The sequence below is a fragment of the Puma concolor genome, chromosome D2 (assembly GCF_028749965.1).
Source record: "Puma concolor isolate L17-30 chromosome D2, mPumCon1.1.hap2, whole genome shotgun sequence".
NCBI lineage: Eukaryota > Metazoa > Chordata > Mammalia > Carnivora > Felidae > Puma > Puma concolor.
In genome coordinates, this window is record NC_141677.1 from 72,129,859 (window position 1) to 72,154,860 (window position 25,002).

At 36.8% G+C, this 25,002-nt stretch overlaps 1 protein-coding gene across 3 annotated transcripts in view; it reads right to left on the reverse strand.

Annotated features, from left to right (window-relative positions):
* The window catches only part of CCDC186 (coiled-coil domain containing 186), a 54,512-nt gene that overhangs the window by 24,166 nt on the left and 5,344 nt on the right, over window positions 1-25,002 (reverse strand). For 2 of the 3 annotated variants that reach the window (XM_086680931.1, XM_025917971.2), the window contains exons 2-5: window positions 19,271-19,963; window positions 12,934-13,060; window positions 5,549-5,677; window positions 310-522 (exon numbers count right to left, since the gene is read on the reverse strand). In XM_086680931.1, the coding sequence (XP_086537057.1) occupies window positions 310-522; window positions 5,549-5,677; window positions 12,934-13,060; window positions 19,271-19,963 (1,162 nt within the window). Of the gene's footprint in view, window positions 1-309; window positions 523-5,548; window positions 5,678-12,933; window positions 13,061-19,266; window positions 19,964-25,002 lie in introns of those variants that run through there. The other variant, XM_086680932.1, reaches the window with a different exon arrangement.

Sequence of the window (25,002 nt, forward strand, 5' to 3'; positions counted from 1 at the left end):
ATAAAATGTTTTGAAGCAGAACTCTCATTTCTTCAACATATAGATATTAAAAGAGGACTTTAAAAAAATACCTGTCAAGAAAATGTTATTTAATAAACATGTGTCAATCTCATTTTTTCCCAGCAAAGACTTTTCACAGACAAGTAAAGAGATATTAAAGTTACTAAAACATTCATGTTCTTAGAAGGCAAACTAACAAAAATCACTTTATGTTTAATAGTGACTTAACCACATCAAGTTATGATTATTTGATTAAAGAAAAGCAAAAAGAATACATTTCAACTAAGGTACAACAGCACCAAGTTATACCTTTGTCTCATACAGCTGGTGCAACCGTCCTTTCTCCTGAGAAAGCTGCTTAATTTTGTTAGTGTTTTTCTCGGATTCTTTATTTGCATCTCTGAGCTTTCTTTCAAGTATCTCTTTTTCCTTTCGAAGGTCTAAAGATTCCTTCTCGCCTCTTACATACTTCATTACCATTGCTTCTTTTTCCTGGCGTGCCTCTTCACATTTTTTGTTGGCCTTTGAAAAAATATCCAGCATTAATAAAACTTTTTTTGCAAAACAAAATCAAAATCAATCAAAATAAGTAATACTGGGGGCACCCGAGTGACTCAGTGGGTTAAGCATCCAACTTTGGCTCTGGTCACGATTTCACAGTTCATGAGCTCGAGCCCCACATCTGACTCTGCCCTGACAACAGATCAGATCCGCTATCTCCCTTGCTCTCTGCCCATCCCCTTCTCTCTCCCTCCCTCTCAAGAACAAATATTAAAAAAATAACAGGGGTGCCTGGGTGGCTCAGTCAGTTAAACATCTGACTTTGGCTCAGGTCATGATCTCATGGTTCGTGATTTCAAGTCCCACGTAGGGCTCTCTGCTGTCAGCACAGAGCCTGCTTCAGATCCTCTGTCTCCCCCCTCTGCCCCTCCCCTGCTTATGCTCTCTCTCAAAATAAATAAACTTTAAAAATAATTTTAAATAACAAAAAAATAATAAAATTTTTCTACAATATCACCAATGTATTTTTGGGTTTTTTTTTGCACAACATGCTCAGGCCTGTGTCATGAAATTTTTAAATGAAAGGAAAAATTCAGAATTATAGAAAAAAGATACAGCCAATAAATTACTATCACTACTATTTGCTTTTACTCTTTCCTATTCCTTTTACTTTGGCTGACATAGTTACTGTTTCCCATTTACTCCTCCAGATCCACTCTTCCACTCTTTCCTATCCCACCCTGTGCTTTGGGAAGATGACTATCATGGACCGTATCAATAAGTTCCCTTGCCCTCATCCTTCCGGTTGGATTCAGTCAACGGGAGGCATTAGGCAGATCAGAACTACAGGCAAAGAGTGAGATCTGGCTCCTCCAGAGTCACCACAGGTTCACGGAAGGCCGCTGTCTGTGTCAGGTGTCCACACTATACAACTAACCCTTCTGAGTTGCATTACCTGCTCCCTCTCCTTATTCCTTTAGCCCAAAGAGTAATAGTGGCTCCTCTAGCATCTCAAGACCCCGCATTTTCCTTTGGGTCCCCTAAACCTTGTCCATACTTTTTTGTAAAGAGTCCTTTCATTACATTCTCAAATCGGCAGTTTCTGTTTTCTGCCAGGACCCTGACTATATGCCTGACAATTCCTAAAATCTAAAAATCTTAGCTCCCTTGCTAACTGTAGGCTAATGAATGATCATCTGATTTCTTGTATATGAAAAACTTTTCTAAAGTTTTTCACTTAATAAAAAAATATCCAGGGGCACCTGGGTGGCTCAGTTGGTTAAGCGGCCGACTTTGGCTCAGGTCATGATCTCGTGGTCCATGAGTTCGAGCCCCATGTCGGGCTCTGTGCTGACAGCTCAGAGCCTGGAGCCTGTTTCAGATTCTGTGTCTCCCTCCCTCTGACCCTCCCCCATTCATGCTCTGTGTCTCTCTGTCTCAAAAATAAATAAACGTTAAAAAAAAAAATACCTAATTGGATTGTGATATCTATATACTCTCAAAATTCTGTTAATATAAGCCAGTACTCCATATTCTGAAGTTTCATGCAATGAAAACTTCTACAGATAGCCCTTCATTTAAGTAAATTTACACTCATAGCTTGCAAATATGATGGAACACATATTTATGTTATAAAAGATGAAACCTTAAACTTTAGGGCTTTTCATTGGCATCTAGTGGTAAATACCAACTGATACTATAACTGAATTGAAGAAGATATAACGTTAAAAAGAATGTAGGTAAAGCTACCATGGTCTGATGAAAAGTACATGACAAAGAACGTTTCATGAAGTTCTGCTATAGCTGATAAGCACATCTAGTAGACACTCAGAATACTATACAAATACTTTTCAAAATTGTCCAATTGGGCCCCCCCCCCACTGAAATAACCTGTTAATTTTCAGGAAAAATTAAGGGAAATATTGGAATAGGAATGTCAGAGATCCCTGAGGATTTCATGATGTAATTGTGGACAAAAATTGAGAAAACTGTGCTGGAACTGGTTAACGGAATTAGCTATATTTTTAGATAACTGAATAACTGTTCTTAGGAAAAGCAATTAATGATAATATCAACTTAAAAAGAAGTCTAGTTTCATAAGTTGATGTTCAGATAATGTATTAGCTTTTGGAAACACAAAGAACAAGTTGTGGCTTCTGTCCCAGAAAAGCTCATTATCTAGGTATGAATGACATATAAACAAAATGTTTACACATTATAGAAACAATGTATATACATATAACATGAACAAAAGCGCAAATGCCTAGTTGTATAAAATAGCATAATTTTTTTGAGGATATCAAGACATTTTGGAGGATTTAAATTTAGCATGTTGGTTGGACTGGGGTGGGGGGAAGTAGTTATGAAACAGATTTAATTAGAGATTAAATCTTCAAAGGAAGAAGGGCTTCTCTTATCATGCTAATGAGTTGAGATTTTATCCTACAGGCAATGGGAAGCCAAAGGATTTATAAATCAAACCTTTTATTAAACAAATTAGTAAGATAACTGGTGGCAGGATGGTAGCTTCGCTGAAATTGAGAGATGGGAAGCAGAAAAACCACAAAAAAGACAATTAAAATAAAGTAAAATATTATGAGGTTCTTGACTATGCGAGGGATGTCCTGCTACTCGGTCATCTGTGGATCAGCTGCAAAGGAATAATGTGGGGTGCTGAGTGTTCACATCTCTAGGTCTCAACCCAGATGATGGCAGCACCTACTTCCCAGAACTGTTGGAAGTATTAAACAAGATCATACAGTAATTATTGCTTAAGCTTCTGCAAAAAGTCTGTCCATTTAGGGTACAGATAAAGGAAGAGGAGCCAGTAAGTCTTTGGATTTGACCAGTTTAAGATATTTATCACTGACTTGGATAAACACATAGAAAGCATGAATAAGATAATCAATAGGATTCAATAGCCAGTTAAAATTAAGATAAAATGTAAGATGTTCTGGTCTCAAAATATGGTAGATAAACCATCCCCATCTAAAACACCAAAAATTTAGATGAAATACAACCAATATTCTTTTAATAAACAGTTGAGCTCACAACAAAGTATGAGAAACCCCCAGGGCCCAAGAAGCTAAGAGGAAGCAGGAATCCAGAATGGTATGCTAGGCCTGAACTCTTCATTGCCCTGTGGACATTTCCCAATCCAGGAATGGGGGTATAAAGGGAACATGCTGGAAGTCCTTGAGAATTTATAATATAAGCCTACCCTCTTGGAAGTTTGAAGTTCGTATTCATTCTACCTGCAGTCTGAGAAATGGAGAAACCTCAAGCTGGAAAATTAAACTGGGGAATGTACTGTGTGTGCGTAAACAGGTGCACACTCATGCTGGGAATCTACTTCTAAATAAAATTTAACCAGGTTTGGTGACTCTACATGAAGGATAAAACAGTGTTCATTTTACTATTCTTTCATCTTTTCTACAGGCTTAAAATTTTTCAAAAAGTTGACAGGAAAAGGTAGGGGTAAAAAGGAATGAAGCAGATCTATAAATATTTAAATGAAATGAATTCCAAAATCTACACCGTAATACCCACTTCGTAGGATTGTTGTGAAGATTAAATAAGTTGTAAAGTGCTTTGAACGTGGCCTGGCCCATAGCTAAATCTCAATACATTAGCTAATGTTAATAACTTCACCTATACTTTTCATCATTATAGAGAGAACAATTACATAGTAGTGAATGCAGCATGTTGCCAATTATTTTAAAAAGGGGGGATGGAAGGAAGGAGAATACACACATGCTTGTCTAGGCAATAAACATTTGGGGAAAATACACAGGAAACTGGCATCAATGGTTACCTCTGGGAAGGGGGAAAATGGGAGAAAATGTTTGGAAGAAGCCTCATTTTTTACTGTTTGAATTGTTATTGTATATATCCAACTACTATTTTGTGTTTATTTGAAAATATAATAAACTCTAAAGAATACATTTTTTAAAAAGCTTGGTGGTTCTAATTATCAGTTACGTTTGAGTCTACCAAAACCAACAAATTCTTAAGGTCTCATCTTCTATATTTCTCTTCAATTACTACAAAAAGTTTGAGAGCTGAGAGCATAGATTTTAAATCATCATATTGTAAAGAATCACAGAAATAAAGGTTGAGGACCAACTGTTTGCTAAAGTTCTTCCAGAAAGCTACCTATGATAGTAGCTTTAGGGCAGAAAGAACAGGATCCATCTCACTGACAGTGTTAGCAGGCAGGTAACACTTTCTGATTCAATTCACCATAAGGACCAATTGTTAGGCATTATGCTAGGTTTTATGAATAGAGAAATGAAGATGACTAAGATCCTATACTTAAGAGTGCAGGCAATAATAACACAAAAACAATACTTAAAATGATCTCTTCTGAAATCCATATATACCAACTCAAAAAGATTACCAAAATGAATTAAGTAGGAAACCCCCCAAAAAGATATACAGTAAGATTCCAATCAAGTAGGAGGAATCAGGGGGCACCTGAGTGGCTCAGTCAGCTAAGCATCCCACTTTGGCTCATACCATGATCTCACAGTTTGTGAGTTCGAGCCCCACGTTGGGCTCTGTGCTGACAGCTCAGAGCCTGGAGCCTGTATTCGGATTCTGTATCTCCCCCTCTCTCTATCCCTCCCCTGCTCACGCTGTCTCTCTCTCTCAAAAATAAATAAAACATAAAAAAAAAAGTAGGAGAAGTATATGAATACATACACATAAGCTTGTGTGACATACCTATGTATGTGGTAAGATACATAACCAAAATATTAATAATTACTACAGAACAAGGAGTGGGATATAAAGGGATTGGGAGCAGGAAGAGAGAAGTACAAATGAAGGAGGACTTTCACTTTTTTTTCTATATACTTCCTTAATTTTAAAAAATATTTTTGTAGTTAGCATGTATTTATGCATTGCTTTAGCATTTTTTAAAAAGATTAATTACCTATTCTTAACATACCACTGATACTCAAAACAGTCTAACAAGTTAGTTTATAATAAACAAGAAAGAGTCACCAAAATATCAAGTTAATAATGATATTGATTTGAAAAATACCTGTTCCATTCGATGGGCCATCTCTTTATGTAACTGCTGAACTGCATTTTTAGCTGCAATGTCTTGAGCTACTAGTTTATCTTTGGAAGCTTTAACTTCTTTACTAAGTTCCTCTATTCTTGATTCTAACTGAAAAGAAAATTATTTCCCGTTATTTTCATAGCTATACCAAGTAGGCCACCAACACTTTAAATAAATATAAACAATGAAAAGGAACACAGAGGAAGTAATGAATATACTTCAAACACAGAAATCAAAAGTAAATGTTAGCGATAATTCTAAATCTCATTAGAAGTAAGTAAGTATAAAGCTGACACAGATTCTGGTAAGATGTATATAGTAAGCTCCAGAACAATCACTAAGGAAATAAAAAAATATAGTGAAAATATGAAAGAAATTTAAATGTTACATATTTACTTAATGCATAAGAAAGCAGTAAGGGGGGAACGGGAACAAAATAGACATGATACATATAGGGAAAAAATGGCAGACAGAAATCCACTGTCAATAACAACATTAAGTGAGATTGTGTTAAATAATCACATCAAAAGGCAGAGATTATCACACTGGAATAAAAAAACAAGATCCAACAATATGCTATCTATAAGAGGGATTTTAAATTCAAAGATTCAGACTAAAAGAAAAGGATGTAAAAAGATACAGCTTGCAAACAACCATAAGAGGGGTGGATATACTAAGATGCAAAATAAACTAAAAAAAAACGTTACCAGAGATAAAGAGGAATATTTCATGATGGTTAAATGGACAATCTATAATAATTCTAAGTATATATGTACCTAATAACATAGCACCAAAATACATGAACCAAAAACTGACAGAAATGAAGAAGGCAATTGATAGTTGGAAACTTCAATCCTTCAATAATGGACAGAAGTACACAGAAGATTCACAAGGAAATAGGAGACGAGCAAAATTATAGAACTGGATCTAACACATTTATACAACATTCCACCCAACCAGGGAAGAATACACATGCTCATCAAGTATGCATGGAACTTTCTCCAGTACTGAACATATGCTAGGTCATAAAACAAACCTCTATAAACGTAAAAGATTGAAATCATATAAAGCATGTTCTTCAACCAGAATGGAATGAAACTAGAATCAATAACAGCCAAGTAATCTGAGAAAATCACAAATATGTAAAAATTAACACCTCAATAACTAATGGAAGAAATCATAAGGAAAATTAGAAAATACAAGGTGGTGAATGAAAATAAAGACACAACATACCAAAACTTTAGAGTTGTATCTAAAGCAGTCTTTAGAGGGAAGATTATAGCTATAAACACCCCTATTAATAAAAAAGAAAGATCTCAGGGAGCCTGGCTGGTTTAGTCAGTAAAGTGTGCAATTTTTTTTTGTTTTTTAATTTTCTTTTTTTTTGAACGTTTATTTATTTTTGGGACAGAGAGAGACAGAGCATGAACGGGGGAGGGGCAGAGAGAGAGGGAGACACAGAATCGGAAACAGGCTCCAGGCTCTGAGCCATCAGCCCAGAGCCTGACGCGGGGCTCGAACTCACGGACCGCGAGATCGTGACCTGGCTGAAGTCGGATGCTTAACCGACTGCGCCACCCAGGCGCACCTAAAGTGTGCAACTCTTGATCAAGGGGTTGTGTGTCTGAGCCCCACGTTGGGTGTAGAGATTACTTAAAAATAAAATCTTAAAAAAATAAAAGAGGCGCCTGGGTGGATCAGTCTGTTAAGCGTCTAACTCTTGATTTCAGCTCAGGTCATGGTCTCGCAGTTCGTGTGATCAAGCCCTGTATCAGGCTCTCCGCTGACAGCGCACAGCCTGTTTGGGATTCTTGGTCTTCCCCTCTCTCTGCCCCTCCCCTGCGTGCACACATGTTCTCTCTCTCAAAAATAAACATTAAAATAAAATAAAATAAAATAATAAAATAAAATTAAAATAAAATAAAATAAAATAAAATAAAATGAAATAAAATAAAATAAAATAAAATGAAATAAAATAAAATAGAAGATCCTAAATTAATAATCTAAATTTCTATCTTAAGACACTGGAAAAAGAAAAGGAAACAAAACCTAAATAAAGCCAGCAATAGGAAAGAAATAAATATTAGAATGAAAATTAATGAAATAGAAAATAGAAAAACTGAAAATTCAACAAAATGGTTCTTTGAAAAGATTAACAAAGTTGACAAACCTTTAGGGAGACTGACCAAAAAGAAGCTGGTGGGGGGCGGGGGTCTTCTCAAATGGAAATGAAAGAGGGGCACACAGATCTTACAGAAGTAACAGAAATAAAACAGTATGAATGAATACTATGGTCAATTTAACTTAGATGAACAAAATGGACAATTCTTAGCCACAAACTACCAAAACTGGCTTAAGAACAGAAAAAAAACAAAATCTGAAGAGACCTATAATAAGTAAAGAGACTGAATTAGTAAAAAAAAAAAACAAACAAAAACCTGCCCACTAAGAAATATTCAAGCCCAGGAGACTACACAGATAAATTCTACCAAACATTTAAGGAATACCAATTATTCACAAACTCTTCCCCAAAACAGAAGAAACACTTCCCAACTCATTCTATAAGGTCAGTACTACTCTGACACCAAAACCAGAGAAATCACAAGAAAAAGGGCTATAAGACCAGTATCTCTTATCACTGTAGATACCAAAATCCTCAGTCAATGGAAAATATAATACTAGCAAACCAATTCTGTAATATACAAAAAGAATTATACACTATGGCCCAGAGGGATTTATCCTAGTAATGCAAGGCTGGCATTATACACCCAGATATCAACTAATGTAATGTACCATATCAATAGAACAAAAACACATGATCACTTCAATAAATACACAAAAAGCATTTGATAAAATTCAATACTTGTTCATGACAAAAAAACACTGAGCAAAATAAAAAACAACACCACAAAACACTAAACAAAGTAGGAATAAAAAGGTACTTCTTCAACCTGATAAAGAGCATCTGTTAAAAACCCACAGCTAGCTTTGTACTTAATGGTGAAAGGCTGAAAGCTTTCTCCCTAAGATCAGGAACAAGAGAAGGATATTCATTCTTGCTACTTCTATTCAATACCATTTTAGAAGGTCTAGGCAGGGAGGGCAATTAGGTAAGAAATAAAAGCCACTCAGATTGGAAAGGATTAACTAAAATTCTCTATTTGCAGATGACATGATCTTATATTCAAAAAATCCTAAGAAATTCACCAAAAAACCTTCTAGAATAATGAACTCGGCAGGTTACAGGACATAATATACAAAAATTAAATGCTTCTATACAGTTGTAATTAACAACCTGAAAATGAAATTAAGGAAATAATTTCATCTACAATAGCATCAGAAAGAATAAATACTCTAGGAACAAATTTAATGAAAGTACAAACTTACACTATCAAAACCACAAAACACTGTTTAAAGAAATTAAAGATCTAAATAAATGGAAAGACATCCATGTAAGTAGAAGACCTACTATTGTTAAGATGGTAAAACACCCCAAATGAATCTACAGATCCAAGGCAATTTCTATCAGAAGCCCACTTGGCTTCACTGTAGAAATTGACAACATGAGAGTAAAATTCATATGGAAATGTAAGGAATTAAGAACAGCCAAACAATCTTGAAAAAGAAGAACAGGGGTTCTTGGATGGCTCAGTTGGTTAAATGTCCAACTCTTGATATCCATTCAGGTTGTGAACTTGCAGTCGTGGGATTGAGCCCCTGTCCAGCCATGTGCTGACAGTGTGGAGTCTGCTTGGGATCTCTCTTTCTCTCTCTTTGCCCCTCCCCTGCTGGCACTCTCTCAAAGTAAATAAATAAACTTTAAAGAAAGAAGAAAAAAGAACAAAGTTTAAGAACTCACATTTCTCCACTTTAAAATTTACTACAAAATAACAGTAACCAAGGTAGTGTTGGTACTATTGGAACAAAAGACAAAGAGATCAATGAAACAGAATTAAGGGTCGAGAAATAAACCCATATATCAAACAATCTTCAACAAAGATGCCAAAACTATTCAATGGAGGAAGAACAAAGAACAGTCTTTTCAACAGATGATTCTGAGACGACAGAATAGCCACAAAGAATGAAGCTGAACCCTTACATGATACTATGCACAAAAACTAACTCAAAATGAAAACCTTTATTAATTTTTTTTACATTTATTTATTTTTGAGAGAGTGAGAGTGCAAGCTGGGGAGGGGCAGAGAGAGAAGAAGACACAGAATCTGAAGCAGGCTCCAGGCTCTGAGCAAGTGTTCAGCACGGAGCCCAATGCGGGGCTTCAACCCAGGAACCGCGAGATCATAACTTGAGCTGAAGTCGGACACTTAATCGACTGAGCCACCCAGGTGCCCCAAAATGAATTAAAACTTAAATATAAAAGCCAAATTATAAAACCCTTAAAGGAAAACATAGGGGTAAATCTTCACAATCTTGGATTTGGCAATGGAATCTTGCATATGACACCAAATGCACACGCATACACAAAAATAGATAAATTGGACATCATCAAATTTGAAAGCTTTTGTGTTTCAAGTATACTTTCAAGAAAAGTGAAAAAAGGGGGCACCTGGCTGGTTCAGTCAGAGGAGCACATGACTCTCAATCTCAGGATTGTGAGTTTGGGTCCCCCACTGGGTGTAGAGATTACTTAAAAAAATTAAGATCTTAAAAGAAAAAACAAAGTGAAAACACAATTCAAAAAATGGGAGAAAATATTTATAAGCCATATAGCTGATATAGGTTTATTATTCAGAATATAAAAGAACTATTACAACTCAACAACTAAAAAAAATCTTTTTTAATGGGCAGAGAATTTAAATAGGTATTTCTCCAGAAATATACAAGATGTTCAACTTCATTGGTCATTAAGGAAATGCAAATCAAAACCACAATGAGATACTGCTTCACACCTATTAGGATGGCTATAATTAAGAAGTCCAGGGATGCCTGGGTGGGTCAATCAGTTAAGTGTCAGACTTTTGATTTTGTCTTAGGTCATGATCTCATGGTCATGAAATCCAGCCAAGTGTTGGGTTCTGTGCTGACAGCAGGAGCCTGCTTGGGATTCTCTCTCTGCCCCTCCCTGGCTCATGCTCTTTCTCTCTCTCTCAAAATAAACAAACATTAAGTAAACAAAAACAAAACAAAAAGTCCAGTAACAACAAGCATTGGCAAGAATGTGGTGGGGCGCCTGGGTGGCGCAGTCGGTTAAGCGTCCGACTTCAGCCAGGTCACGATCTCGCGGCGGTCCGGGAGTTCGAGCCCCGCGTCAGGCTCTGGGCTGATGGCTCAGAGCCTGGAGCCTGTTTCCGATTCTGTGTCTCCCTCTCTCTCTGCCCCTCCCCCGTTCATGCTCTGTGTCTCTCTGCCCCAAAAATAAATAAACGTTGAAAAAAAAAAAAAATTAAAAAAAAAAAAAAAAAAAAAAAAAAGAATGTGGAGAAAGCGAACTCTCATACACTGCAGGTAGGAATGCAAAATAGTGCAGCCACATTGGAAAACAGTCTGGCAGCTCCTCAAAAACTTAAATATAGAATTATCATATGACCCAACAATTCCACTCCCAAGTATACAGCCAAGGGAAATGAAAGCATATAATTGATCACATAAAAACCTGTACATGAATGTTCATAGCAGCATTATCTTAACATCCAAATAGTAGAAACAACTCAAATATCCATCAGCTGATAAAAGGACAAACAAAATGCTATATATCTATGCAATGGAATATTATTCAGCCATTAAGAGAAATGAAGAACTGATACATGCTACAACTTGGATGAAACCTTGAAAACATGCTGAAAGAAGTCAGACACAAAGGCCACATGTTACATCCCTCCATATATATGAAACTCGCAGAAGAGATAAACACATAGAAAGTAGATTGTTGTTCCCTAGGGCTCGGGGAAGGAAGGAGTTCAGAGGGAAATAAAGAGTGACTACTAATGGGTATGGGGTTTCTTTGGGAGGTGATAAAATAGTTTACTGTAGTGGTAAAAGATGTACAACTAAAAACCATTAAACTGTACATCTGAAGTGTGTGAACTGTATGGTATGTAAATTATATCTCAATAAAGCTGTTGAAAAAAAATCCCTAAATGTTAGCTTATGGAACACGTGCACTAATTTTCCTTATGACAAAATTACCTAGAGTGACACTGTCCAATAGAATACAAGCCATAGTATAATTTATATTTTCTAGTAGACACATTTTAAAAAGCAAAAACTGAAATATTAAATTTAATGTGTCCAAAGTATTATCACTTTGACACATAATCAACATGGAAAGTTGAGAGATTTTACTTCTTTTTTATAGTAAGTCTTCAAAATTAAGTGTCTGTTTTACCTTATAGCATTTCTTAATTTGGACTAGCTATCTTTCAAGTGCTCAGTGGCTGTATGTGGCTAATAACAGGTTCATGAAATGAACAACTCTGGTTCTCTCCCATCTATTCAATCTGAAGTTTCTGGTCATCAGCAGTGACCTGCCTACCAACATGTGGCTTCAGCCCTTTATTAAGACTCCCTCGTACTTTAAAATTCTAAGTTTGGTTTGCATGTGGTGTAGCTCTAAAGCATATAAAAATAATGATTAAATAAGTAAAATGTACAAATACAATCACTTTGTAATAATGCACTAAGTATACCAAAACATAAGCAAATGAACCTTGGTTTAATTTTTTATTATTATGAATTGTTTACTATTATTTTCATTATATAGCTTTTGGTGAAGGATGAGACAAAAGGAAAGACTTTTAAGGCTAAAATGCTTCTAATCCTGTCCACAGGGGGGGAAAAAAAAAAAGCAGCTCAGAAAAATAAAGAGCAGCTCAGCTTTGCTACTAGTCTGAATATTCAATTTGCTAATCCATGCATCAGAGTTCATTAAAAAAAATTTTTAAAGGAAAGAAAAAGAGGAAAGACAAACTGGAGAAGCCAGCTAGCCAGATAAAATCTGAAGCAGGAGAGCCAATCTTCACAGTATAGTTCACAATAATACTGAGAATGGAATCATCTTAAACTATAAGCTTAAAAATATTCTAATGCCACATACTAACATTAAGGTATATATTACTTCCACCCTTAATTGGTAATAGTCTTTCTTACTACCAAATTGAATCCTTTTTTCCTCTGATCTCTATTATATATAGAATACACTCACATGTCTTGTAAGAATTTAAATTTACATAAGAGAAAAAAAATCAGGCTATAATTTCCACTTCATAAAAAAGAATGCTTTATATACCAATCAATCCTCTGCATTTAAAATACAATTTAGCTTAAATAACTTCAATTTATACACAAATTTTCAGGAATGTATTTATAAATTGAAGTATAGTCTTTAAAGATTTTTGTCTTTTTACCTGTTTAATTGTGTTCATATGCTGCTTCTCTGTTTCTGTTCTTTTTTTTAATTCTTCTCTTAAATTGTCTTTTTCTGAACAAATGTCTAAGATGAGCTCCTGATGCTTCTTATTTTCTTTAATTAACCTAAATATAAAAAGGGTGGTATAAGTAAAGCATAATTAAAACTGGAGATGTGAAATAGAATCTATCTGCAGATTACAGGTACTTATGATAAATACATCAACATTCCTAAGTAATCCTTTCATAATGATACATTATTCTTTAAAAAAAAATTCTCTAGAGGTCAGGCTATTACCTTCTTGCTAGAAATTTGTATATTTCAAATCAAGTGAAATATAGTCCTATAAAGAAAACCAAATTCTTTTAAGTTTACTTCTTTGGGTATCTCAAATATGCACTTCATCCCTTCAGTATTTGAACTCCTCCAGATCAGTGGTTCATAATCCAGGGCAAAGCCCTTCCAGACATCTGCCTGGAGACATTTTTGGTCACCCCATTAGGGGTGGGGGGTTGCTACTGGATTCTTTTGGGTAGAGATCAGGGATGCTGCTAAACATTTCATAATGCAGTACAGCCCCACCACCATCAGAGAATGATCTGTCCCCAAATGTCCACAATGCTGAGGGTGAAAAATCTTGCTTTTTATTTTAAGAATATTTCAGTGATATTCTAATAATAGTTACAGAAGAAGTTGAAATAAAATAAAAAATACATAAAATAGGGGCGCCTGGGTGGCTCAGTCGGTTAAGCATCCGACTTTGGCTCAGGTCATGATCTGGCGGTTTGTGAGTTCGAGACCTGCATCGGGCTCTGTGCTGACAGCTCAGAGCCTGGAACCTGCCTCAGATTCCACATCTCCCTCTCCCTCTCTGCCCCTCCCTCATTCACACTCTGTCTCTCCTTCAAAAATAAATAAACATTAAAAAAATTTTTTAATAAAAAAATTTAAAAAATAAAATAAAAAATATGTAAAACAAAATGCAAAAGTTGAAGCAGAAATTTCATTGAGTCCCCTAGAAAAATATAAACAAAACCTTGCAAACTCAGAACTATAAAATAAGACCTCTAAGGAAGTTAAGAACTAATATTTTAGATTTTTTCAAAGTTTTTTTTAAAGTTTTATTTAAGAGAGAGACCGTGAGCAGGGGAGGGGCAGAGAGAAGGAGAGAATCTCAAGCCCCCATGAGGGGCTCGAACTCACAGATCATGAGATCATGACTCGAGCTGAAATCAGGAGTCATATGTTTGACTGAGCCACTGAGGCACCCCTAGAATAGCAACAGCTATTACTTAACATTGACTACTCAATTACTAAGTTAATTTTTAAGTGCATTATTTCATTTAATGTTCAGGATTATGAAATTATTAAGTCTGTGAAATTATTATGTCTTATGGAAAAAAACAAAAAAATAAAAACCTGAAGCCTAGCACTTGTTCCAGGTCATATAACTAGTATGTGGTTGAACTGAGATTTGGCTACAGGTCTAATTCCACAGCCCAAGCCTTTCTCCTACTTTGAAGTTTGTTCATTTACTCAACAAATGTTTACTGGGTACCTACTATGTACCTATACTATTTTTTTTTTTAAGATTATTTATTTATTTTGAGAGAGCAAGCAAGGGAGGGGCGGGGGGGGAGGAGGGAGAGAGAATCCCAAGCAGGCTCCACATAGTCAGCACAGAGCCCTATATGGGGGTTGAATGCACAAACCATGAGATTGTGACCTGAGCTGAAACCAAGAGTCAGACACTTAATGGAGCCACCCAGGAGCCCCCCTATACCGTTCTATGTGCTAGAAGTATGTCAGCAAACTATCTCCACCCTCACGGTGTTTACATTCAAAGGGAGAAAATGAAAATAAACAACATATAATAAAATGTCAGGAAGTGATCCCATCCTCTTAAGAAAACTAAAGGAGGCCATGAGGGCAGAGAGCAACTCGAGCAGCGATTTTAGATAAGGCAGGGTAGGCCTCTCTGAAGAGCACAGGTATACAGTGAGGAAGCAAGTCACACAAATGTTTGGGAAGGAAAAGAATGTAGCATGCAAGTTTATTCAAGCCTTTTTGGCACAGTGGTTTAACTTAGATTATTTATTTGTTTAGGTACACATTCAAGTTGTTGCAGAAAACTACCTGCAACACAAGAATCCTGGCTATAGTTCACAAGTAAACAATTTACCGAGGCAGAAGTGCAGAGCAGCAAACCCTCCAATTGTCACATCCGATGCACAACTGTTCCTAAGAATTCTGGTTGGGACCTTGGACAATATTCTGATGTTAGAAAATAGAGACATGGATGTGTAAACAAAGACATTTGGAAATAGATTGATTCAGGAAAATTTAAACCAAAGGAACTGAAAAGTAATTTTCTTTATAGAATATTAAATGAAGGCGAAAGAAAAAAAAATAGTTGTTCTAGAGCCAAGCCGAGTCACAAAGCATTTTCTTTGGAATTTAAAATATCATGTGAGGGGCACCTGGGTGGCTCAGTTGGTTAAGCGTCTGACTTCGGCTCAGGTCATGATCTCATGGTTCATGAGTTCAAGACCCGCATCGGGCTCTGTGCGGACCGCTCAGAGCCCAGAGCCTGCTTCAAATTCTGTGTCTCCCTCTCTCTCTCTGCCCCGACCCCACTCATGCTCTGTCCCTCGCTCAAAACTAAATAAATGTTAAAAAAAAATAATAATAAAATATTATGTGTATAACAAAAGATGAACTTAGTTAAAAATAATATCTAGTATTTTTAAATGTCTTAATGTGTACAAACAATTCCATCAGATATCATCCCCTTCACAGACATGAAAAATGTTTGGTTCAGAAAGGTTGATATGAACCACAAAACAGAGTTTGCAAGTGGAAGGGGGACTCTCCAACAGCAGGCCTCTGACCACAACTGTGCTTACCCCAGTCTACCGCACGGCCACTGTTCAGACAGGATGGGGCAAAAAGAATTTTCTACTGTATTCCTAATATTTTTAGATAAATTTAATACAACTAGTTCATTTCAGATAACCACATTAAAAAAATCTTCTGAAGCCAAAGTTAACTAGGCTCAGATTTTAACTCTGGCATCTACTAGCATGTGACCTTGACTTAATCTCTCTGTGCTTCGGGTACCTCATCTGAAAAATGGGAATAATAGTTCATACGACAGAGAATTGTGATTCCATGAGTTAATATATGTAAGTGCCAGGCATATAATCAACAGCGTGTAAGTATTTGCTGTTATTATTATTTAATGTACAACATCTCACAATTTACAAGAGGGGCATTAAAGTGAAGAGTCCAGATCTGAGCAAAGTGGGAAGACACATCAGAGACAATCTCAAAAAAAGGATCTGAAATTGCACTACTAGGCATTTATCCAAGGGATATAGGTGTGCTGTTTCGAAGGGACACATGCACCCCCATGTTTATAACAGCACTATCAACAGCCAAAGTATGGAAAGAGCCCAAATGTCCATCGATGGATGAATGGATAAAGATGTGGTATGTATATACAATGGAGTATTACTCAGCAATCAAAAAGAGTGAAATCTTGCCATTTGCAACTATGTGGATGGAACTGGAGGGTATAATGCTAAGTGAAATTAGTCAGAAAAAGACAAAAATCGTATGACTTCACTCATATGAGGACTTTAAGAGACAAAACAGATGAACATAAGGGAAGAGAAACAAAAATAATATAAAAACAGGGAGGGGGACAAAACAGAAGAGACTCATAAATATGGAGAACAAACTGAGGGTTACCGGAGGGGTTGTGGGAGGGGGGATGGGCTAAATGGGGAAGGGGCACTAAGGAATCTACTCCTGAAATCATTGTTGCATGATACGCTAACAAATTTGGATGTAAATTTTTTTAAATAAAAAATAAAATTAAAAAAATAAAAAGGGTCTGAAAGAACAGTACAAAAGGAAAATAAGGAAGTTACCCTAAAAATAAACAATGGTAAAAGCACTGAAGGTCTAAGCACAAAAGCATATAGTTTATTCATAATAGCAGCAGTCCAGTAAGGATATGAGAAGCAGCCATACCCAGGCACCCCAAGGGTAGTATTTTTAAGTTTATTTATTTGAGAGAGAGAAACAGTACGAAAGGGCCAGAGAGAGAGGGAGAAAGAAAATCCCAAGCAGGCTCCGTGCTGTCAGCACAGAGCCTGACACAGGGCTTAACCTCTCGAACCATGACATCATGACCTGAGCCGAAATCAAGAGTTGAACACTTAACTGACTGGGCCACCCAGGCGCCCCAGTTTTAGGGTAGTATTAAGAAGAAACTTGAGTTTCGGGGTACCTGGGTGGCTCAGTTGGTTAAGCGTCCGACTTCAGCTCAGGTCATGATCTTGCAGTTCGTGAGCTCGAGCCCCACATCAGGCTCTGGGCTGACAGCTCAGAGTCTGGAGCCTGCTTCAAATTCTGTGGCTCCCTCTCTCTTTGCCCCTCCCCTGCTCCCACTCTGTCCCTCTCTGTCTCTCAAAAAATGAATAAACGTTAAAAAAAAAAAAATTTTTTTTTAAGAGAAGACTTGAGTCTCAAGAAGAATTTGTACACTCATGTTCACAGTACTATTATTCACAATAGCCAAAATGTGGAAGCAACCCAAATGTCCACTGACAGACGAATGGATAAGCAAAATATGGTATATACATAAAATATTCACACGTAAAAAGGAAGGCATTTCTGACAGATGCTACAATACGGATGACCCTTGAGGACACCCGCTAAGTGAAATAAGCCAACTGCAAAAAGACAAATACTATGATTTCACTTTATATAAAGTATCACGGATAAATTTTAGAAACAGAAAGTAGAACAGTGGTTGTCAGGGGCTGAGGGCAGGAGAATAGGGAGTTGTTGAATGGGTATGCTTTTCACATTTGGGTATGGGTTTCACATTTGAAAGATGAAAAAGCTATGGAGACTGGTTGCACAACAATAAACCTAACACTACTGAACTGTATGCTTAAAAATAGTTAAGATGGGGACGCCTGGGTGGCTCAGTCAGTTGAGCATCTGACTCTTGATTTCAGCTCAGGTCATGATCTCACGGTTTAGGAGATAGAGCCCCCACGTTGGGTTCTGTGTTGACAGTGCAGAGCCTGCTTGCGATTCTTTCTCTCCTTCTTTGTCTCTGCTCCTCCCCAACTTGTGCACACTCCCTCTGTCTCTCAAAATAAACATTTAAAACAAATATTTAAGATGGTAAATCTTATGTGTATTTTGTCACAATCTAAAATAAAAATTGAAAATAGAAAAAAAGAAGGGCTTTGGATGCTTAAGAGATTCGAGTTCACTGGATAAACCAATGAAGGGTAAGCTGGTTTGGGGAAGACTGATCCACTGAGGAAGAAAATCTAGAAGAGGGGCATCTGGGTGGCTCAGCTGGTTAAGGCTCAGGTCATGATCTCATGGGTGTGGGATCAAGCCCCAGGGCAGAGCCTGCTTGGGATTCTCACTCTCCCTTTCTCTCTGCTCCTCCTCCCTCTCTCTCCCTCAATATAAACTTAAAAAAAAAAAAAAAAAATCTAGAAGAGTAAACAGTGGAAGCAAGAGATCATTAAAAGCCAGTTACCTATCTAGCAATATTTGGATTATATTTTTTTCTGTCACCCTCCTCTAGTATATAGACTGCTTCCACTCCTTTCTTTACATATATATCTCCCATTCCAAATTTTTTTTAAGTATCATTTTAAAAAAAGAGAATCGGTCTGTATTTTAGTGAAGGTTAAGAAGGTTTCCTTTCTTAAAGGTTATAAAAGACTGTCTAAACATTTGCATCACTTAAATAAAAAAATCTAGAATACCGGACAATATTAAGATGAAATAAAATTAAACCATCATTAAAATAGAAATTAACTATCAATCCAAGAGAAGTCTAAAAATAACTATATTCTTAATTACTGATAACTAAGCAATTCTCTAAATTTTAATTTTTAAAACCAATGGATTTACGATGGGAATTTTAAGAAAATCTTTTTTAATTGCATGACTTCTTGTTTCCTTTTGAATTTCTCATAGTTTTAACAATATTATGCTCTACATTCTTTCAAAACTGAAAAACTTGTCTTTATAAATATTTCTAGATCTTTAATGAATTCACATTAATATTTATTCCTTTAGGCATATATTAAGTAACTAGACAAACCTGACATTTGCTCAATTATTCAGCACATATTTGTTGATGAACTGCAACGTGCATGACTATTATGGAATTCCAAGATGATACTTTCCTATTATGGAATTCCAAGATGATACTTTCCTTTAAAGAATTCAATCTTTAATCCTAACCGGGGGGGGGGGGGGGGGGGGGCACGAAAATGTTAAAACCTTACTTCTTTATGGTGTGCTCCTGTTGTAAATACTTCTCCTGCACACATTTTTCAAACATAACTAATGCATGTTCTCCCTTATTCATTCCATTTGGAACTCGGTGTTCTTCTGCAAACTCTGTAGATAAAAGCTCAGATTCTATTTCTTCCAACAAATCCTCTGACGCCGAAACATTCTTTATTTTTGAAATAAGTTTCTTGGTGCAGTCTGTATCGTAAGGACTTTCTGAATAAGTCTTTTGATTTGCTGCTTCTGTAAATGTAGATGACCTCAATTCCGCCAATATCTGTGTCACTGTCTGCTCAGTTTCCTTTGTTTTTGAAGCTTGCTCTGTAAAACCTCCACCGGGAAAATTAGCTAGTTGTTCAGAATTTTCTGGGCATATGTCTGTTTTAGCACAAGAATCCTCACCTCCACCATGATCCTGAATATAGTTTTCCTGTGCTTCAATCTGATTGTGTTCATTAGGCTGACATAAAGTTTTATCAAAGTTTAATGATGGCAGCGTAGACTCATTTTCTAAGCTGCTGCTGTCATCACCAGACAACAAGTTGCAGGAGTCTTCCTTTAATTCAAATGTTTTCCCGATATTTTTATCAGAGGAAATGGAGGCTATGTGCTCTGCCTCTGACATGCTGACTGGCACCACTTCACTCTGCACTGCTTCAAATCTGTTCCTGGTCTTCGTTTTACATCTAAAAAAGCGAAAACATCAAAATTGTAAAAAATTTAAAAAGTTTTGTAAACCATGACCTCATATGTATTTGCATATACTCCATGATATGAAATAATTAAGGCCACAAATTTACCAGTAATAACTCTTTGAAAGGGGGAAAAAAAACCCCACAACAAATAAGACAGGCAATCCAAGTGTGCCACAACCAGGAGGGTGCTACAAATCTTACTCTCCTTTCCTCCTTTAATTCAGTCACACAACTTCACTTCAGGTGCAGTTTGCATTCCTTAATCACCTCTATGAGATGTTGGGTATAAAATATACAAGTTTAAATTGTTAGAATTCAACTGAATTGTTTAGAATTCCTTCAGTTCCATGAGAGGCAAAAGACACTCTCAAGAATCTATCAGAAAATATTGAAGGAATATTTCACTAGAAGAGAAAGATTATAAAACAACTCACACTAACGATGATAACAATTTACTGACAAGGAAAACCCTATCTATAAAACTCTATCTATAGCCCAGGCTCCTAAAGCTGGATGTTAAAGATCCCTGGCGGGAATCTGTTTTTCATCCAGGCAAAAATTCAGGAAGTACCATGGTGATTTTCAAACATTCTCATCAAGAATAAACAATGCTCAATGCAACTCAAATGGAGCCCATATGCACTGCCCGGGTCATAAAAGAAACACTGACAAAACGAATTCAACAACTAGAATACATTTTTATGCTGTTTATGAGGGTTACTATTTTAGTTATTTTCTGAAAATTAGTCAACTTCAAAAATTATCCTAAGACAGATAAATATAAAATATTTCAGCAATCTTGATGAAAAAGAACCGTCAACTTCTTTTCGTCACACATCAACAAAGCATGTATAGAGTAGATGAGCTACCAGTGTCATATAAGATTGGATAAAAAAGGGGGCAGATAGGGGCGCCTGGGTGGCGCAGTCGGTTAAGCGTCCGACTTCAGCCAGGTCACGATCTCGCGGTCCGTGGGTTCGAGCCCCGCGTCGGGCTCTGGGCTGATGGCTCAGAGCCTGGAGCCTGTTTCTGATTCTGTGTCTCCCTCTCTCTCTGCCCCTCCCCCGTTCATGCTCTGTCTCTCTCTGTCCCAAAAATAAATAAACGTTGAAAAAAAAAATTTTTTTTAAAAAGGGGGCAGATCATAGTTTTGACACAAACTAGGAAAGAAAGAATTCCAGATGGAAGGTGTATTTATGGAAAACAAAAATATAAAATTTTTGAATAACAGAAAGATATATATTCACGTCGGTCTGTGATGGAAGCATTGGTCAGGGATTCTGAAAAATGATAAGAGACTGTCACGTGGAACCTGGGAATGATACGCAAGAATGAATTTTATGACACCATAAATCATGATGGACTTGTATACTTGATTATACTACAGTTCCTAGCACACAGTAGATTCTCGAGTATTGCATTAAAGTACAGAGGTGATCTAATAAAACTAGTACTATATTTGAGGAACATTCTTCTAGGAGTGTAGAAAATGGGGAAGAATAATTCTAAGAGGACCAGTTTGTTAAGTACTCTGGTTTTTAGTTTAGATTGTCCTTTGAGGCATCAACTAGCACAGACGCTGGCCTTAATCCTACACATTACCTATCTGTATAACATATTTCCAAAGCACCAAATAGAAATTATCATTTTCTTGCTGCATATATATTATAACGAAGACAAAGCCCACACTAGTATTAAAGGCTTGGTTTACACAATACAAATTAATGCAGTAAGTTATAAAGGCCTCGTAAGCATGCTGTATTCTAAAATCTAAGATAAAATAATTCTCACACAGGGGCATTAGCCACCTGTATAGTTCTCCCTGAAGTAAGTCACCGTGAGATATAACTTGTGAATGTGTTGCTGCCGAATTTGAAGTATTAATTTAGAAATCAATCTAAAAACTAATGAAGTGGTTTTAATCATCATAACCAGTCAATGTTATAGCAACTGAAGGTGAACTCAGAGCTGACCAAAGTAACAGATAACAAAGAATCTATTTAAATGAGTTAAGTAATACAAAGGCATTGTGACTCTCCAGCACAGAGCAAGTAAGTTTTATCATTAGAGAACGTGTGCCATGCTTTGTCAAGAGAAAAGCACTAAGCAAATACTGAGTATCCTTTTATCCAGCTTTCATATTCTCCTGGGTTCAGTCTTCACCCTTTTTTCCCTCCTAGAATTCATCCACTTTGAAAATTTGAACCAACAACTCCTAGCAGATATCCACATTAGTTACTTTCAGTCCAGTATTCTTGAGTTACAGATAATGAATTCCTGTTTGCCTTCACTCTATCTCTGTACCGGTATTAAAATCTCCATCTGAATGTAGGCATTTCAAATGGATATTCCACCACAGCCTCAAACTGAAAACGGTTTAAAAATCTCCAATCAAAATTGTAGCTCCTATAATTGAGCACTCCCAGCTAATCCTTTCGATTTCTGTCAATGGTATCATTTTTCTTAGTCATGACTCCTTCCCTTCCTTTGCTCTCATATTCTTTCGCCAACTTCATGTCTCCTCCAATTATACCTTTCCTTTCTACTGCCACTGTCCCCTACCTGCAACCCAATTCAGGTGTAATCACTTCATACCTTAACACTTGAAATGTTGATTTCTCAGTCTTACTCCATTCCTATGGTCTTCCCTGCAACTCCAAGTAAAAAAATAAAGAGCTTAATAAAAAGTGCAAGTGACTTGAGACAGCACTAGGTCAAGTATCACCCAATCCAGAAAAGGGGTTGAAGCATGTACTACAATAGCTCTGCCAAAAGGGAACAGGAGCTGCCCTGTGAAGGGAGCCGGCCCTCGATGGCAGAAGGGACCAGGGAGCTACAACACTGACCCTAGAAGATCCACACATATCATAACCTCCACGGAGACTACCACCAAATGCAACCAGATGAACCAGATTAAGACCAGGGATATCTCTTTCCTCTTTGGAGGTTCCTATAATAAGAATTCTGCCTCGACTGGCTGGTCTTCGGCCAACTACAAAAGGGCTAGCTAGAGAAAAAAAAGAGGGAACATATTTTAGAGTCAAATTACCTCTTCTTTAATTCAAGCAGCTGGAAACATAACACCTTTATCCTTTCTTCAGGTAGAAAAAGGAGTTTGTAATGTTTTTTGTGGCTTGTTTTGTTTCTTAAGTAATTGAAACCTATCTTAATTTCTGGAGTAAGTTTTCTCTGATAATGAAAAGTGGCAGAAAGATACAACATCAAACCCATACAAGGGACTGTACTTCAGAGGGAAGTAAAAAGGATGGGGGTGTTTTACAGAGGATGATTACAGACCTAAGAATAAAAACTAAAACCACGTTTATACCTCAGAATGTGATTCCTCCTCAGTAAACCAGTCATACTACTTGTCCAATCTTATCTCTCAACACATTCCTAAAATCCTAGGACCTCACTATAATCTACCACCCTGACCAGTCTACTCAAGATTCCTTCAATCTACACATTAACATTTCCATGGCTTTGCCATGGAAAATGTCCTTCCTTTCAGTCTATTCGGAGTCTAACTACATTTAAAGGACCAATTCTAAATCCACATCTTCCTCCAAATTTTCTCTCATTGTAAGTACAGAAATAATCTCTCATGTAAATGAAAACATACTGCATTTGTATACACTCATCAAGCACACAGTCCCTGCCTTCCCAATGACATTTCTGGACAGTCTCTAGCTTTTTAAATGAGCTTTGTACTTTCAAGGAGGAACCTCACTCTGAAGTGAATCAAACTTCTTAAATCCCAAGCAACATAATAATGGTAATAATGAATAATCTAACATACACTCTTTACTATATTTACATTTATTCTTGCAAATGTTAAATGTTGTTCAGTTCTCAATGAGGGTGGGATCCACTGAGTTTCTACAATGATCTGAGACTTGTAATATTATACGAACAGCGCAGAACAAATATTGTCTCACTCTCAATATTTATCTAAGTGAAAACAAATAAGTCTGTTTTTATGATTACCTCAGCTTAGACTGTTTTACATATTACCCTTCCATAATTTAAAGGAAGCTTAGTTTAACCTCAAAAGACAAGTACTTTCTATATTGTTGCTCACTATATGCCCCTGACCTTTCACATAAATTGACATCTGGTAACCACTTAGTTTGCAAACTTAATTTTCTGATGCTCAAATGAATACTACTTGCACAACAAAAGGAGAGGTGTTGAGAAAAATCTATGTGTATATATGTAATAAAGCCATCAACCAAAGATTAAGTAACTGTACAAGATTATGTACAATGAGCTTGATTATGTCCACAATTAACCAGATAACTGGGGGGGGGGGGGGGGGGGGGGCGGGAACCAGTCAGCTGAGTCCTCTTGCGGGCCTCCAGTTGGCAACACAGATGTAGGCCAGTGTGGTTGCTGTCCAAGTTTTTTCTTTGGGGATAGGGGAATTGTCATTGAAATTACTGAGGATCCAATAGCCTAAGAGCAGTTAGACACAGGTTTACAAAATTGTTTTAATTAAGAAGTGCTCATACAAATCCAATCTACACTCACATATAAAGATATAGTGATTGCAATTACAGTATCTATTCCTTTTTTTGAGTTCAAAATAACACAGGTTATCTGACTTTTTAGCAACTCTTATTCATTAGGGGAAAATGCTGTATTTAAACCTTAGCAGTCACAAAATTCCTCAGTTGAAGCTTCCTCCCCCCCCCCCCCCAAAGTTGGTTCTGTTTCTGACACAGTACTACAGGACCAATTCACACTTCAATATTGTTTCAGGAGTGAGAATTGGTTTCGCTCTTACTGGAGCTCATCAGCTGTAGGCAACTGGTCAAGAAACATTTTTTTTTTTTTTTTTTAATAATTAACTTTATTATTTTTTTTTAACATTTATTTATTTTTGAGACAGAGAGAGACAGAGCATGAACGGGGGGAGGGCCAGAGAGAGAGGGAGACACAGAATCTGAAGCAGGCTCCAGGCTCTGAGCTGTCAGCACAGAGCCTGATGCGGGGCTCGAACTCACGGACCGTGAGATCGCGACCTGAGC